The sequence below is a fragment of the Chiloscyllium punctatum genome, chromosome 14 (assembly GCF_047496795.1).
Source record: "Chiloscyllium punctatum isolate Juve2018m chromosome 14, sChiPun1.3, whole genome shotgun sequence".
NCBI classification, from domain to species: domain Eukaryota; kingdom Metazoa; phylum Chordata; class Chondrichthyes; order Orectolobiformes; family Hemiscylliidae; genus Chiloscyllium; species Chiloscyllium punctatum.
This window is the reverse complement of record NC_092752.1, coordinates 45141281-45159311: the sequence shown is the minus strand read 5'-3', so window position 1 is coordinate 45159311 and position 18031 is coordinate 45141281. Positions and strand designations below refer to the sequence as shown.

Genomic DNA, 18031 nt, shown 5'->3' with positions numbered 1-18031 from the left:
GCTTGGAATATAATGCGGCAAAATGAGGGCAACTCACATAAAACATCCCCCTGTGCTCCGATAGTGGGAGCATGGGGATTTCAACCGGGGTTTACAGACGCCACTTTTAAACTCTGGAGATCCAGGGGTATCTCATGTTTAGGGGACCTATTTAAAGATGGGGTCTTGATGTCTTTTGAACAGTTACGTCAGAAATTTGGATTACCTAATGGAGACCTCTTTCGATACTTCCAAATTCGAGACTACAAACAGAAGAAGACTACGTTATTAGATAGTCTTTATAAATCAGATAGAGAACGTAGAGTGCTATGGTCAATGGGGGCATCTTCCGTCAGCACTATTTATCATTTATTACATGATGAAGTATCGGGAGATATGAGCAATCTGCTTAAAACATGGGATCAGAATTTGGGGCTGGAAATCTCTTTAGAAACGCAGAATGACATTTTGGAAAACGCCAGAAGAATCACCATCTGCAACAGAACTCAGGCCATTCATTGAAGATACTTCATAGGGCCCATATGGCACCTGACCGATTGGCAAAATTTAAGGCAGGAGCATCTCCAATGTGTCCCAAACGTAAAATAGAGTTGAGCACTCTTGTACATTGCTTATGGACCTGTCATAAGATCCATAGATATTGGACTAAAGTAGCAAGTGCTCTGACAGAAATCTTAGGAACGGAAATTAGAGTGGACCCTATTTCTCTCCTTTTGGGCTTTTCGAACATACCCTCCCTGGATGTGCACGGGAAGAGATTATTTTCTATTCTCTCTTTCTGTGCAAAGAAAAATATTTTGGTAAACTGGGTGGCTGAGGGTCCCCCTGGACTTTCGAATTGGCACAGATTAATCATGGAATGTATTCCCCTTGACTTCCTTACAAATATGGTGCACCAAAAAACTGCAATATTCCATAAAATATGGCAGCTCTTCTTGAATTACATAAATACAGATATTTCGGCCATCCTAACAAGGGCTTTTATTTAATTGAGATGGCGAACCTGGCTGGTCCAGGGCCCCTTGGGAGAGGAATCCCGCATGAATATGGGTTTTGTTATGATTTGATGTTAATACATTTTGATGTATCTCACTACCCAATTTCTGTGTTATCTGTCGTTTTTTTTCTTCTTTGAATAATCTAAAAGACTTAATTATACACTCTGGTTAGTTGTAGGTTAGATTAGCAGTTAGTTGAGTTTTGTTTTTTTCTCTAGGTATCTTTTTTTTGTTTGATAAATTTTGGTTATTATTTATTTAAGATTTAATTGTATATCAATGTTTATACTTGGGTTTTTTTTATTTGTAAACTTGTAAAAATGTTAGATTTTCAATAAAAATATCTATTTAAAAAAATCAATTCCTAGATTTTTCCGACAACAGACTTTAGGCTAATCAGCTTAGAGTTACCTGCTTTTTGCCTCTTTCCATTTTTGAATGTGGGTGTCACATTGATAATTTGTCAAATGTCTGGTACTTCTCCAGAATCCGAAGATTTTTGGAAAATTACAAACAATGCATCCACTATCTATTTCTAGCTATTTCTTAAAGGATCCTAGAATGCAAGCCAACATGACTTATTTCCCTTTTGCTCCATTAGTTTGTCCAATATTGCATCTGTAGTGATGATGATGACACTTAATTCCTCCCTATACCTTTTAGTATTAATGGGATGATTGAAGTATCTTCCATTGTAAACAGTAATGCACAATCTTAAACTCCATCCTTTGACAAATAAAGGCAAATGTACCAAGCCTACTTAACCACTTTAGCTGCCTGTCCTGGTACCTGGAGGGACCAGAGTACATGAACATTGAAATCCCTATCATCCTTGCGCTTCCCAAGGTCCTACCATTCATCATGTATTCTGAGGAGTGGAATTAATCTGCATTTAGAGAAACAGAACTTAATCAAGAACAGTCACCATGTCTTTAAGGAGAAGTCATGTCTGACTACCTTGATTAAATTCTTTGAAGAGGTGAGTAGCACATAGATGTGGGTATTGGTTTTGATGAAGTTGACTTTTTTTAAGTTTTAAGGTAGTTATGGATAAGGATAAGACTTAGTGAAAGTGCTAAGTTGGGGAAAGTCTAATTACAACAGTAGTGGCAGGAAATTAGATTGGAGAGAGTCTGTTTAAAAATTAATCGACATCTGACATATGGGCGTCTTTTTAAAGACTAGTTGATCAGAGTTCAGGATCAGCTTGGGTGGTACAGTTAGCACTACTTCCTCACAGTGCCAGGAACCCAGGTTCAATTCCAGCCTTGGGTGACCGTGTGGAGTGTGCATGTTCTCCCTCTGTCTGCATGGATATCTGCCTGGTGCTGTTTTTTTTCCCACAGAGCAAAGATGTGCAAGTTAGATGGACTGGTCATGCTAAATTGCCTCAGTGTCCAGCTTAGATGAATTAACCATGCTACATGTGGGATTGCGGGGTTGGGGTTGGTAGGATACTCTTCGGAGGAGTGTTGTAGACTTGATGAGCTGGAGCACCTTTATCTGTGCTGTTAGGGTTCTATGTTCCTGTGAGGAGAGAAAATAAGGATGGCAAGTTCAGTAGCTAAGTCCCCAGGGCTTGATGGGATAAATCCCTGAGACTGAAAGAAGCAAGAGAGGAGATTGCTGACGTCTTGATAGAGATCTTTAGCCACAGCTGAGGTCCCAGTTGAAATAGTCAATATTATTCCTTTGTATAAGAAGGACAGCAATGATAAGCCAGTAAATTGTAGGCCAGTGAGCCTTACATCAGCGGTAGGAAATTATTTGAGGAGAATGTTTGGGATAGAATTTACTCACATTTGGAGAAGAATGGACTTATTAGGAATAGCATGGTTTTATGCAGGGGATAACTTGTCTGACAAAATAGATTGAATTTTTGGAGGATGTGACGTTTCGAGCAAAAGCCCTTCATCAGGTATTCCTGATGAAGGGCTTTTGCCCGAAACGTCAATTTTCCTGCTCCTCGGATGCTGCCTGATCTGCTGTGCTTTTCCAGCACCACTCTAATCCAGAATCTGGTTTCCAGCATCTGCAGTCATTGTTTTTACCAAGTTTGAGGTGATGTATTCTGCAAGGTCAAATGTGAAAGTACCAGTAAGTGGCAGGATCCTTTGGAGCACTGATAGGTAAAGGATTTTGGGGTCCAAGCCCATAGCTTCCTGAAAGTGGCATCACAATTGGATAAGGTGGTGAACAAGGTGTACACCGTGCTTGCCTTCATCGGTTAGGGCATTGAGTATAAAAGTTGGAAAGTCATGTTTGCAGGTGTATAAAACTTCAGTTAGGCCACATTTGAAATATTTTGTGCAGTTCTGGTCGCCACACATTGGAAGGATATGGAGGGTGCAAAAGAGATTGACCTGCACATTGCCTGGAATGGAGTCTATTAGCTAGAAAGAGAGGTTGGATAAACATGGATTGTCTCCACTAGAGAGTCAGAGATTGAGGGGAACCTGACAGAAGTATATAAAAGTACATGGCATGGGTAGGGTAAATGCAGTCTTTTTCCCAAGGTGGAAATGTCAACTACTAGGATGCATAGTTTTAAGGATGAGGGGAGAAGTTTAAAGTAGAAGTCTGAGGGAAGTTGTTTATACAAAGGGTGGTAGGTGCCTGGAACACACTGCCAGGGGAGGTGGTAGAAGTAAGTATAATGGTAATGTTGACGAGATGTTTAGACAAATACATGAATAGACAGGGAATAGAGGGATATGAACCATATGCAGGCAGATGATATTAGTTGAGAATGGCATCATGGTCAGCAAAGACATGGTGACCGAAGTGCCTGTTCTTGTGCTGTACTATTACATGTTCTTTTGCTACATCCTAAACAATTTTTGACTATACTCGTTGGAGTTTAGAAAAATGAGAGGCGATTTCATTGAAACATCCAGGATTCTTAAGGGACTTGACAGGTAAGTGCTGAGATGAAATTTCCACTCTGGGGACATAGTTTCAGACTTAAGGGACCCAATTTAAGACTGAGATGAGGAAGAAACATTTTCTCAGAGGGTTGAGATCTTTGGAACTCCTTGTCACCATGAATTATGGGGGAGGACTCCTTGTGTATATTTAAGATAGATTCTTGGTCAGAAAAGGCAGGAAAATGGATGTGAGGAGTGTTGGACCATCCATGATCCCAGTGATCAGTAGAGCAGGTTCAAGGGCTTGAATTGACTCCTCCTGTTCTATGATTTTAATGGTCTTGTGGTCCAATCTATGCAGCTGTGTAAACCATGCTTACAATGAGTGTCACATTACTTGTTTTTAAAAAGTATAGCAATCTTTCAACAACATTTCATTTGTAAAACAGTTATTTTCCCATATTACTCCAAAATCAAAAGTACAGAAAAATTAAAATTGTTATTAATCTGTGAAAAGAGTTTTGATAAGCTTGGGTTGTTTTCCTCCGAGCAAAGAGGATGTGGAGGGCAATTGAGCTGATTGAGGTGTACAAAATTATCAGGTAGGTAAGGAATAGGGTAGATAGATAAGATAAATATGAATGAATATTTCCTCTTAGCAGAGCAATCAACAATTAAGGAGTATAGATTTAAGGGAAAGAGCAGATGGTTAGAGGAGATTTAAGGGAGGATAATTTTCACCCAGAGAGTGGCGGTGGGGGTGGGGAGGTGTTGTGGAACTCTCTGCCTTAAAGAGTGGAACGACAGTAGATAGACACTTGATGATTGGTGTGAACAGAATTCCTTACTGTAAAACTCTATGGGCTGATTCTTAACATTTTTGGATAAGTTTGTAAGCTTCACAAATGGGTTCTTGCCATGTTACCCCGAGCATTTTTGTGCCATATCTCATTAAACTCACCTTATTATCTACCTCCTGTCGCTGTCGCTGTCACCCAATTCCAGCCCTGTCTTGCCATTTGTTGTTCCCTCAAACTGTAGCACTTCCAGGGAATCCTGGAATTGACCAGCATTCCTGAACCCAGTGCTATCTTTAAAAGACAATTATGAACACAGACTGCTGATCAAACGGCCCTGACATTTGCCCTGGACATGGCAGGTAAGGGGAAATTTGTGCCCTACTTTACATCTGCGGACCTAGAGGACCTAGTGGACAGGGTGATGCAGAAATAAGAAACTCTCTCCCCCCAAGACCAGAAGAGGAGATACAAGACCACAACAGAAATGCACAGCAGTTTTGGATGGAAGTCAATGACGTCTCCAATGCACCAGTGTATGTCTCCCCATCTTTATTCAGAAACCTGTGAAACCACCCACCAAATTAACCATGCTGTTTTGACATCTTTCCAAATCTTTCAACAAATTCTCTCTTCTATCTCTGTGGCCATGTAGAGGCCTGTAGCTAACCCCCAGCATTGTGATTTCACCATTCCTATTCTTGTGTTCTACCCATACTGACTCGCTGCATGAGTCTTCTGATGTATCCTCCCTCTGTAGAGCTGTGAGATACTCCTTTGCCAGTAATGCAACACCCCAACCTCCTCTTTATCCCCATCTGTCATGCCTAAAACATCTAAATGCTGGGATATTCAGCTGCCAGTCCTTTCTCGCTTTCAGAGAAGTCATCGTAATTGCAATAGTGTCATAGTTCCAAAAACTAACCAAAGCTCTAAGTTCATCTACCCTGCCTATTCTGTTAACCACACCAAAGGGGCTGCTGTCTCATCAGAGAGAGAAGCAACTGGTGGTGATTTAACCCAAGATCCACCAGACCTCAGGCGAGGGAAGAGCTTGAGAGGGAGAGTCCTTCATGATAACCTCAAACTGCTGATAGGAATTGAAATCACACTGCTCTATAAACCAAAGATCCAGCCAACTGAACTAAACCAATTCCCCCTGCCTATTATACTTCTCACATTGATATTGCATTTTAGACCATGCCCTGTGCTCTTTTCAGCAGCATTCTTAGTCATGTTTGCCTTGGTTTCTACCTTTCCCTCAATTTCTGTATCTACTGCTGTACACCTCCAGTTCCCCTCCCTGAAACACTAGTTTAACCTCCCCAAACACAACCAAATCTAACCTTCACCCCCACCCCCACTCCTCCATGAAATAGCTATTTTTGAGGTCCTACATTTCAACTTTCTTCCTCGTTCTCTATATTCTGGTTTTAGGACCTCATTTCTTTGTTTTTTAATCCAATGTCATTACCAACGTGTACCATGACCAATGTTTGCCTCCCACCTGCAGAATGTTCTGCAACCATTCGGAGACATCCAGGACTATAGCATCAGGGAGGAGACCATCCTGGACTCCTGTTTGCGGCCACAGAAATACCTATCTAGTCCTTTTACGATTGAATTACCTATAACTATCGCATTTTTATGTAATTTTCCCTCCCTTTACAGCAGAGCCAATCATAGTGCCATGAATTTGGCTGCTGCTGTTATCTCCTGAGAGGCCATTTCCCTCAGCAGTATCCAAAACCATATGTCTGCTTTGCAGGAGATTCATGTACTGCCTGTTTAATGCTCCTGCTCTGCATCATGGTTACCTATTCCCTTCCTTCCTGTCTGTGGAGTCTGAGTCTTCTGTATGACCACCTCTCTATACATGCTATCCATTGTATTCAGGTTATCCTTATTAATATTTAAAGAACAATTCTCATAACTGTCCCAAACCATCTCTCTTTGTTTAGTACATTCTACAGAAACATGATCTGTCTATACTGATGCTATAATCTTAGATATCTATTTCTTTTCCTGATACCTCCTTTTCTGAAGATTCGTTAGACATTCTATTCCTAATGAAGGGCTTTTGCCCGAAACGTCGATTTTCCTGCTCCTCGGATGCTGCCTGAACTGCTGTGCTTTTCCAGCACCACTCTAATCTAGAATCTGGTTTCCAGCATCTGCAGTCATTGTTTTTGCCTATTCCTATTACCTCAGTTGGTCTCCCAGTTAAGTCCAGAAATTGGTTTTGGTATGTAAATCTCAATATAATGGAAGCATATTAGTTAATTTTGTATCTTTTTTTTGCTTCCAGCCTTTCTCCTTTATCACATTAATATCCTTCTGTATACTCCCAAAAAATTGCTTCTTCCATCTGCAAATTCCAATCCTCCAATTTCTTTGTCGATTTCCATATTAACATCTCCTCACCTGTAACTGTCTGTGCAAGATAGCAAAGCTATCCAGCAGCACTGCTGCTTCTTTGATTAGTTATTTTTTCCTACTTAATACTCATCCAAATGAGTTTTCAAGTTTGTAGGATTACTATTTCTGAATTCTTTTATGCACATAAATTCCCTTACATTCTCAAAGATTTTCTCTAGCGTGAGTGATCGTTCCCCTTTGCAAATTTTACCTATGTCTGAGTAGGGATCATTTTTGTAGGATTCCATTTTAAGTCCAGGCACAGACCCAGAAATATTGAGCATTGGATATTTGATAGCTTCATATGCTGCAGATTATTCTTCTGACACACTGGTGCTCTCAGTCATAGTTCTACATATCAAGCAGTCTGTAACATTAAGGTCCAAATATGTTTTGACCACTTTATCTGTCTCTTTACCTTCTCAAATGAGATAAATACCTTTTGTACCATCCTCTGTTAACTTAGGACTAAATGTAGATCCTTAATTAAATGAAATCCCTCTTTGGAATCAGAATGTATAATCCATAATATTATCTCTTTCCTTCCTTTCAGCTTTTTTTTTTGACTAATTCATGTTCTGTACACTTCCTGTCTCTTTAGTGTTCAAGTTTTCTAAAATTCTATTTTTCCTGTTCTCTTTGTCCTTGTTCATTTTTTCCATATGTCTGTGTTTTTTCTTTATCTTCCCTTTACATATCACCTGTTCTTAACTTTATGTCCCACACTCCACATTCTGCTTTTCTTTGTCCTCACTTGCCACTTTGCTGTTTTCCTTTTTTCTCTCTGTTTACTTCTAAATCAAGTTTATTTTCATTTCTAACAGTTCCTTAGCTAATTCCAGCTGTGACATCCCAATTTCATCTTCCTTTTCTATCAGTTCTAAATGTTGGATAATCATTTGAAGCATCTCAACATTATAACATCTTGCTTTTGCTTGTACAATTTATCTGCTAACTCTCTCAGTTTAGCTTTAGTTGATTTTTAAAAAACATCACAGTTATGTCTTTAACTTCCAAAACCTCTTTGCAACTTGCAAATCTGTCTTCAAACTCCATTCAATAAAGCACCACACACGGCTGTCCAGAACCATCACATACAGATTACTTTATAAAGAAAGCCACAGATCCCTCTTAAATCCAATGAATTTTAGTCTGCAAGAGCCCCAATTTGTAATGATCCCAATTGATGTTACATCTGGACAAATCAAATCCTCAATTAAAATCTGGTTTACTGGATCTAATTTTATTTTCTTCTGCGCTTAGAGTTCATTGTTTTCAATGAAACACAAACACACAATGTTGCAGATCTGGTTTTAACAATAAAACAGAAGTTTACTGTGCAAACAAAATAAGATCTTTTTTAAAAAAAAACAAGCTTTTTTTTTAACAACAAAAAAATAATGCAATTTGAAACATTTTAAACATTCGGTGCAAAGTTATAACATCTATCAGAACATCATCACGTTGCAGTATTCAAATACCGATGAGTTTGCTTCCCTATCACAGCTATACATGTAAGTTAACTATTTATTTCCCAATCTTAGGAATTTGGGTAGTCTCTTTCTTGATGAGTCACTCATTGACCTTTGTTTAGAACCTTGATGGGATTTTTTTTAAACTGTGAAAATCTAAGGTCAACAGTTCTGGTCTGGAACTTGCAAACTAAAATCTTTACACTGAGTTAAGATCCTAACAGTTCTAAACTGTCTCCTTTATTCAGGGGAAGTTGTTTTACACTTCTGACTTCAACTAGAACCTACATCCAGAAAAACAAAAGCTTTAGAAACTGTGGATTATGTTCTCTGCACAACAACAAAATCCTGATTCTTCTAAATAGACAGTAAGTTAATGCTCTTACACCTTTATTCTTCTCATTCATAAACCTCTCTGAATGTGGACAAATTCCTATTATAATCCCAGGGACTCCCACTGTCATACCTTTTTTAAAAAAGAAAATGCTGGCTTCAGAAATACTGACAAGTTAATCATTGAACCCACTCATATATGCATACCAAAACACATATGCCACTAGTTGAAAATCCAAGCTCTAAACTAAATGATATTACAATACATATGTAAATTTTATATCTTGGTTCACATTATCAAGACAATAACTTGAAAAATCTTTATTATAAGTCTTTTTCATTCAAATTCAATGTAGTTTACTTCCTATAGCAAAATGTGTAGATCCTATTATACCATGTATTTAGGAGATAACTGCTCTATTTTCTTTTACAGGAGGCTGTTGTATTTCATTAATTAGATTTGATAGTTTTGGTGGTTTCATGAGCCAAACTATACATATCCAATAGAATTTAATAATGAGGTATTCTAGGATTTCAATGATAGTGATTACGCTTCCACCACAGAATAGGCCAAGTTGACCCCCGACGTCACCTGTGAAAAATAGATGGAAATAATGCAATGAATAAAATTAACAGCTATCTATAAAGTAGAAAATTGTCTTGACTTATTATGTCCTGTTAACATGACCGCTGAATAAATATTTGTGCACTACATTACTGTAATTTAACATTTTATTACTTGAAATTTTCTCTTTTCACGTGCAAAGTAATTTTTACCAAAAAAACTCATTAAACTGAGGCATCAAATTTCCAATATTCTTTCATTTCACCTATTAAGTCACTGGTGTGGTCTATGGTGGGTTGCCTAGTTTAATGCTTACTGTTTGAATTCAGGTAATGATCAGAATTTTGAGATGGAAATGTAAATAGACTAAAATTACTCATTTATTAGGCTATAATCATGCAGTCAGGAAGTGCTGCTCAAGTTGTTCTATTCCAGGAGAAGCTTTGCTCTAACTATATTCCTTCAAGAGTCTCAGCATTCACAAACGCCCAGCAGCATGAAGTTGCAGGACTTCCTTATTAAGCATCTACTAAACATGTCACAAATCTTAGGGCTTGTACCTTTAAGTGATAGAGTTCTACAATCATACAACATGGAAACAGACCCTTCGATCCAACTCATCCTTGACCTAGTCCCATTTGCCAGCATTTGGTCCATATCCCTCTAAACGCTTCCTGTTCATATGCTTATCCAAATGCCTCTTAAATGTTGTAATTGTACCCACTTCCACCACTTTCTCTGGCAGCTTGTTTCATACACATACCACTCTCTACGTGAAAAAATTGCCGCTTAAGTCTCTTTTAAATCTTTCCCCTCACACCTTAAACCTGTGTCCTTTAGTTCTGGAAAAATACCTGGGATACTCACCCTATCTGTAGCCCTCAGGATTTCGTATAACTCTATAAGGTTTCGCCTCAGCCTCTGATGCTTCGGGAAAAGAAAAGCCTATTCAGCTTTTTTCTCTAACTCAAACTCTCTCATCCCAACAACATCCTTAAGTGTCAAGGTTTTTATAAATATATAAAACAGAAGAGGGTGGCTAACATGGACATAAGTCCCTAGCAGGATGAGAAAGAGGAATGAGTATTGAATATTGCTAAACTGGCTGAGACCTTGCATAACTATTTTGTGTCTGTCTTCACAGTGGAATATGTGATTAACATGCCAAAGAATAATGTTAAGGACTCAATGGGAGGTGAGGACCTCAATTCAATTATTTTCATTAAAGGGGTAGTGTTCAGCAAATTGGAATGTCTCAAGGTAGATAAGTCCCTGGTGTTGATGGAATGCATCACAAGGTGCTGATAGAAATGGCGGAAACTATAGTAGATGCGTTAGTGGTAATTTACCAAAATTCACTGGACTTCAGGCAGGTGAGGTGGACTGGAAGACAGCGAATGTCACACGACTGTTTACCCTATCCATGCCCCTCATGATTATATAAACCAATATAAAGTCACCCCTCAGCCTCTAATGCTCCGAGGAAAACAGCCCCAGCCTATTCAGCCTCTCCCTATAGCTCCAACCCTCCAATCCTGCCAACATGCTTGTAAATATTCTCTAAACCCTTTCAAGTTTCATAACATTCTTCCAAGAGCTAGGAGACCGGAATTGCATGCAGTATTCCAATAATGGCCTAACCAATGATCTGTACAGCCGCAAAATGACCTTTCAACCCCTATACTCAAAACACTGACCAATAAAGGAAAGCATACCAAACACCTTCTTCACTATCCTATCTACCTGAGACTGCACTTTCAAGGAACTATCAACCTGCTCTCCAAGGTCTCTTTTTTTTTTCCAGGACCTTAAGATAAAGTGTTTCCAAACTGCAGCACATCACATTTATCTAAATTAAACTCCATCTGCCAGTCCTCTGCCCATCTGATCAAGATCCCATTGTACTCTGAGGCAACCTTCTTCACTGTCCACTCCACCTCCAGAACTGTATGCAATATTCCAAATGTGGACAAACCAAAGTCTTATACAACTGTAACTTACCTGCCAACTCTTGTACTCAATACCCCGTCCGATGAAGGAAATCATACCATATGCTTTCTTGACCACTCCATTGACCTGCATTGCTACCTTCAGGGAACAATGGACCAGAACACCCAGATCTCTCTGTACATCAATTTTCCCCAAGGGTTTTCCATTTACCATTTAGTATGCTCTTGAATTGGATCTTCCAAAATGCATCACCTTGCATTTGCCCAAATTGAATTCCATCTGTCATTTCTTTGTCAAACTCTACAAACAATCTATACTCTGCTGTATTCTCTGATAGTCCCATGCTACTGGGACTGACACTCCACCAATCTTACTGTCATCTGCAAACTTGCTAATCAGACCACCTATACCAGCCTCCTGTTCATTTATGCATATTACAAACAACAGTGGTCCCAGCATGGATCCCTGTGGAACACCACTGGTCACAGTTCTCCACTTTGAGAAACTCCCTTCCACTACTACTCTCTGTCTCCTCCTGCCCAGTCAGTTGTCTATTACCTAACCTGTACACCCTGGACCTTATGCAACTTCACTTTCTCCATCAGCCAACCATGGGGAACCTTCTGAAACCCCTCACTGAAGTTCATGGATATGATATGTACAGCTCTTCCCTCATCAATCAACTTGGTCACTTCCTCAAAGAATTCTACTAAGGTGGAAAGACATGACCTTCCCTGCACAAAACCATGTTGCCTATCACTCATAAGCCCATTTTCTTCCAAATGTAAATAAATGCTATCCCTCATGACTAGAGTAAGATTAGAGCCAATCAAGGATGGTAGTGGGAAGTACTGTGTGGATTCAGAGGAGATAGGGGAAGCGCTAAATGAATATTTTTCATCAGTATTCTCTCTAGAAAAAGACAATGTTGTTGCAGAGAATACTGAGATATAGGCTATTAGACTAGATGGGATTGAGGTTCACAAGGAGGAGGTGTTAGCAATTCTGGAAAGTGTGAAAATAGATAGGTCCCCTGGGCCAGATGGGATTTATCCTAGGGTTCTCTGGGACGCCAAGGAGGAGATTGTTGAGCCTTTGGCTTTGATCTTTATGTCATCATTGAGCACAGGAATAATGCCTGGACTAGAGCATAACAAATGTTGCTCCCTTGTTCAAGGGGAGTAGGGACAACCCTGGTAATTATAGCCTTACTTTGGTTGTAGGTAAAGTGTTGGAAAAGGTTGTAAGAGATAGGATTTATAATAATCGAGAAAGAAATAATTTAATAGGGATAATCAACACGGTTTTGTGAAGGGTAGGTAATGCCTCACAAACCTTATTGAGTTCATTGAGAAGGTGACCAAACAGGTGGATGATGGGAAAGTAGTTAATGAGGTGTATATGGATTTCAGCAAGGCATTTGATAAAGTGGTTGATGTGGTATACAGGGGAACCTCAAATATCCGAATACCAATTATCCGAAAATTGGATTATCCGAAGGAGACTTCAAGGTTCCGATAGAAATATTACATCAAAGACGTGTTTCCAGCAGTAATAGCGTGTTTTGTTTATAGTGATTAAACAGGCACCATCTCCAAATAGCTGACCTCCTGCCCTCTCTCTCTCCACACTTTCCCTGGAGATCTACAGAGAGGTGTACCCTAACACCGCATCACCCCGTCCCCCTTGGCTTCCCAGGAATAATCTCTCCAACATTGTTCTGTACAGGGCTAACATGGAACCTGCCAAAAATTTGCAGTAAAAAGTTGTGTGTGTGGTTGTGGGTGTCTATGTGTGTGTGGTTGTGGGTGTCTGTGTGTGTGTGTGGTTGTGGGTGTCTGTGTGTGTGTGGTTGTGGGTGTCTATGTGTGTGTGGTTGTGGGTGTCTGTGTGTGTGTGGTTGTGGGTGTCTGTGTGTGTGTGTGGTTGTGGGTGTCTATGTGTGTGTGGTTGTGGGTGTCTGTGTGTGTGTGGTTGTGGGTGTCTGTGTGTGTGTGCCTGTGCACTATTTGGAGACTTACCCCACAAAGACAGCAGCAGCAATCTTGTTGTTGGTGTACAGTCTGGATGCCCCGGAGAGGGGGTGGGTGGACTGGGGGGGTGGGCAGCGGTGGAGGGCTGTGTTGGGGGCGGGGGATGGGGTTGGTCTGGGTTGGGGGGCCGGTGTTGAGGGTGGGGGTTCGTGCACTTTGTGCTGGGGGCAGTGTTGGACTGGGTTAGGGGGTGGAGTTGGATTGGGGGCCGTGTTGGGGGCAGGGTTTCGCAGGCTGTGCACTGCTGCAGTCTCCTGAACAGGGAGCAAACTTTAAAACTCTGAGCCCCAGAGAAAAGGCATTGAATCGATTTTCCGAATAATCGATTACCCGAACGAAATAGTGCCCGCCCATCACATTCGGATAATCAAGTTTTCACTGTATATGGATTTCAGTAAGGCATTTGATAGCGCTCCCCCAGGTAGGCTATTGCACATAATACAGAGGCACGAGATTGAGGGTGATTTAGTGGTTTGAATCAGAAATTGGCTAGCTGAAAGAAGGTGGTGGTTGATGGGAAATGTTCATCCTGGAGCTCAGTGGTGTACCGCAAGAATCTGTTTTGGGTCCCCTGCTGTTTGTCAGTTTTATAAACGACCTGGATGAAGGATGGGTTATTGAACTTGCGGATGACACTAAGGTCGGTAGAGTTGTGGATAATGCAGAGGGATGTAGAGGGATAATTACAGAGGGACATAGATAAGCTGCGGAGCTGGGCTGAGAGGTGGCAAATGGAGTTTAATGTGGAAAAGTGTGAGGTAATTCATCTGGAAGGAGCAACAGGAGTAAAGAGTACTGGGGCCATGCTAAGATTCTTGGTAGTGTAGATGAGCAGGGAGATCTCAGTGTCCATGTATATCCATCCCTGAAAGTTGCCACCCAGGTTGGTAGGGTTGTTAAGAAGGCATACAGTGTGTTAGCTTTTATTAGTAGAGGGATCGAGTTTTGGAAACATGAGATCATGCTGCAGCTGTACAAAACTCTGGTGCAGCTGCATTTGGAATGGGCATACAGTTCTGAGTCACCGCACTATAGGAAGGGTGTGGAGGATATTTACGAGGATGTTGCCTGGTATGGAGTGAGGGTCTTATGAGGAAAGGCTGAGGGACTTGACGCTATTTTCATTAGAGAGAAGAAGGCTCAGAGGTGACTTGAGACATACAAGATAATCAGGTGGTTAGATAGGGTGGACAGTGAGAGCCTTTTTCCTCGGATGGCGATGGCTAGCACAAGGGCACATAGCTTTAAATTGAGGGGTGATGGATATAGGACAGATGTCAGAGATAGTTTCTTTACTCAGAGACTGGTAGGGGTGTGGAACACACTGCCTGCAACAGTAGTAGACTTGTCAACTTTAAGGCATTTAAATGATCATTGGATAGTCATATTGACGAAAATGGAATAGTGTAGTGAGGTTGGGCTTCAGATTGGTTCCACAGGTCAGTGCAACATCGAGGGCTGAAGAGCTGCACTGTAATGTTCTATGTTGTATGTTCTATGTTCAGAATCTTCTCCAGCAGCTTCCCTCCCACTGAAGAAGGGCTTATGCCCGAAATGTCAATTCTCCTGCTCCTTGGGTGCTGCCTGACCTGCTGCACTTTTCCAGCAACACATTTTACCACTAATATCAGGCTCACCAGTCTATAATTGCCTGGATTATGCCTGCTACCTTTCTTAAACAAGGGAACAGCATTAGCAATTTTCCAGTCCTCTGGGACCTCACCTGTGTTCAAGGATGCTGCCAACATATCTGTAAGGCCCCAGCTATTTCGTCTCTTGCTTCACTCAGTAACCTGTGATAGATCCCACTTGGACCTGGGGACTTGTCCACCCTAATGCCTTTTAAAATGCCCAACATTCCTCCCTCCTTGTGCCGACTTGACCCAGAGTAATCAAACATCTGTCCCTAACCTCAACATCCATCATGTCCCTTGCCCTGTGAATACCAATGCAAAGTACTCATTAAGAATCTTACCTATTTTCTCTGACTCAATGCATAACTTCCCTCCTTTGTTCTTGAGTGGGCCAAACCCTCTTGCTCCTTATATGCAAATAAAAGGTTTTGGGATTTTCCTTAACTCTATTTGTTAAAGGTATCCCATGACCTCTTAATTCCTCATTTCAGATTTTGTCCTACATTCCTGATATTCTTCCAAAGCTTTGTCTGTTTTCAGTCACCTAGACCTTATTATGCTTCCATTTTCCTCTTAGCTAGTCTCACAATTTCATCTGTCATCCATGGTTCCCTAATCTTGCCATTTCTATCCCCCATTTTCATGTCTGTCCTGCACTCTAATCAACCTCTCTTTAAGAGCCTCCCACATATCAAATGTGGATTTACCTTCAAACAGCTGCTCCCAATACGCATTCCCCAGCTCCTGCCAAATTTTGCTACAGTTGGCCTTCCCCCAATTTATCACTCTTCCTTTAGGACCACTCTTGTCTTTGCCCATGAGTATTCTAAAACATACGGAATTGTGATCACTATTCCCAAAACAATCCCTTGCTGAAACTTCAACCACCTGGCCGGACTCATTCTACAACACCAGGTCCATATGACTCCTTCCCAGTTGGAGTATGATGCTCTAAAAACCCTCCTAGATGCTCCTTACAAACTCTGCTCCATCTAAACCTTTAACACTTAGTGAATCCCAGTCAATTTTGGGAAAATTAAAATCTCCTATCACCATCACCGTGTTGCTCTGACACTTTTCCATAATCTGTCTACATAATTGTACCTCTACCTCACACTTGCTGTTGGGAGGCCCCAACATTGTTACCACACCCTTCCTATTTCTGAGCTCTGCCCATATTGTCTCATTGCGCGAGTCCTCCATAGTGCCCTCCTTCAGCATAGCTGTGATATCTTCTCTGGCCAGTAATGCAACTATTCCACCCCTTTTACCTCCCATTCTATCCCACCAGAGCATCAATATCCTGGGATATTTATTTACCAATCATGGCCTTCCCTCAACCAAGTCTCAGCAGTAGCAATAACCTCATACTCCCGGGTACTAATCCAAGCCCTACTGCACTTCTTGCATTAAAACAAATGCACCTCAAACCACAAGTGCCTTTGTGTTCATCATCTACTCCCTGCCTACTCTTACCCTTATTCACGCTGACTTCATTATCTAGTTCCTTCGGCTTTAGTTACTCCTTCTTACTCGCCACTAACCTCCCCATTTGTTTGCCATCCCCCGCCACATTAGTTCAAACACTCTCCATCAGCATTAGCAAAAGCACTTCAAGGACATTGGTTCCAGTTCTGTCCTTAAACTGATGCCCTCTAGTCCTCTATTCCCCAATCCTGGAAAAAGGACTGTGTGCATTCACCCTGACCATGCCTCTCCTGATCTTAAACACCTCTATAAAATCCCCCTCAGTCTCCTATGCTCTAATGAAAGATGTCCCAGCTTGTCCAACCTCTCCCTATAACTCAGACCGATGAGTCCTGGCAACATTCTTGTCACCTTTTTTTGCTCACTCTTCAGTTTTATAACATTCTTTCTATAGCAAGGTGATCTTGCAGCCACTGTACTTATATGGCTAGCCCAGTTCACTTTCTGGACAGTGATAAACCCCGGAATGTTGGTAGTGGGAAGATACAAAAAAAAATTCCCAAGTGCAGCCTCACCAACAGCCTGTACAATAGCATAACTCCCCAACTTCTGTACTCAATGCTGATGAAGGCCAGTGTGCTAAAAGCCTTCTTCACTGCCCTGTCTACCTGTGATTCCACTTTTAGAGAACCATGTACCTGTACTCCAAGGTACCTCAGTTCCTCTGCACTCCTTAAAGGCCCTATCATGCATCATGAAACTCTTACCTTTTTTTGACTTTCCAAAATGCAAGACCTCACACTTATCTATATTGAATGCCATTTGCCATTTCTCAGTTCCCCAGCTGATCAATGTCCTGCTACAATTTCTGATAACCTTCCTCACTGTCCACAATATCGCTTATTTTAGTGTCATCTGCAAACTTACTAATCATGCCTTGTACATTCTCATCCAAATCATTGATATAGATAACAAACAGTAATGGACCCATTACCAACCCCTGAGGCACACCACTAGTTGTAGACCTCCAGTTCGACAAGCATCCTTCCACTAATACTTCTGCTTTCTACTGTCAAGCCAATTTTGTATCTACGTTGCCAGCTCTCCCTAGATTCTATGTGATCTCACCTTCTAGAGCAACCTACCATGTAGAACCTTATCAAAGGCCCTACTAAACTATTCACCTTCCCAACCAGATCATTATCGACTCCTTTGTCTGTACAATTGTTCTTCTCTCTCTTTGGCCTCTCTCCATACTTATCATTTACCCCTTAACCCCTCCCCTCCACCCTATCTTCTGCATATAAACCGACATTTCCAAGCTACCATCTCTTCTGAGGAAGGGTCATTGGACCCGAAACGTTAAATTTGATTTCTCTTCACAGATGCTGCCAAATCTGCTGAGCTTACTCAGCAAGGTCTGTTTTTATCCATGGATTGAATGGTCTCCTACCACTCATAGATTTTATGGTTTTAAACAGTACACTGAGCATGACCAGTGATGGAGGGAGGGAATGTTCTCAAATGTGATGCCAG

General features: G+C 41.0%; 1 protein-coding gene across 1 annotated transcript in view; it reads right to left on the bottom strand.

Annotated features, from left to right (window-relative positions):
* Positions 1-9286: 9286 nt before the first annotated feature.
* The window catches only part of LOC140485461 (acid-sensing ion channel 5-like), a 227722-nt gene continuing 218977 nt past the window's right edge, over positions 9287-18031 (bottom strand). Inside the window, exon 9 of the mRNA XM_072583664.1 lies at positions 9287-9477. Within this exon, the coding sequence (XP_072439765.1) occupies positions 9287-9477 (191 nt within the window). The remainder of the gene's footprint in view (positions 9478-18031) is intronic.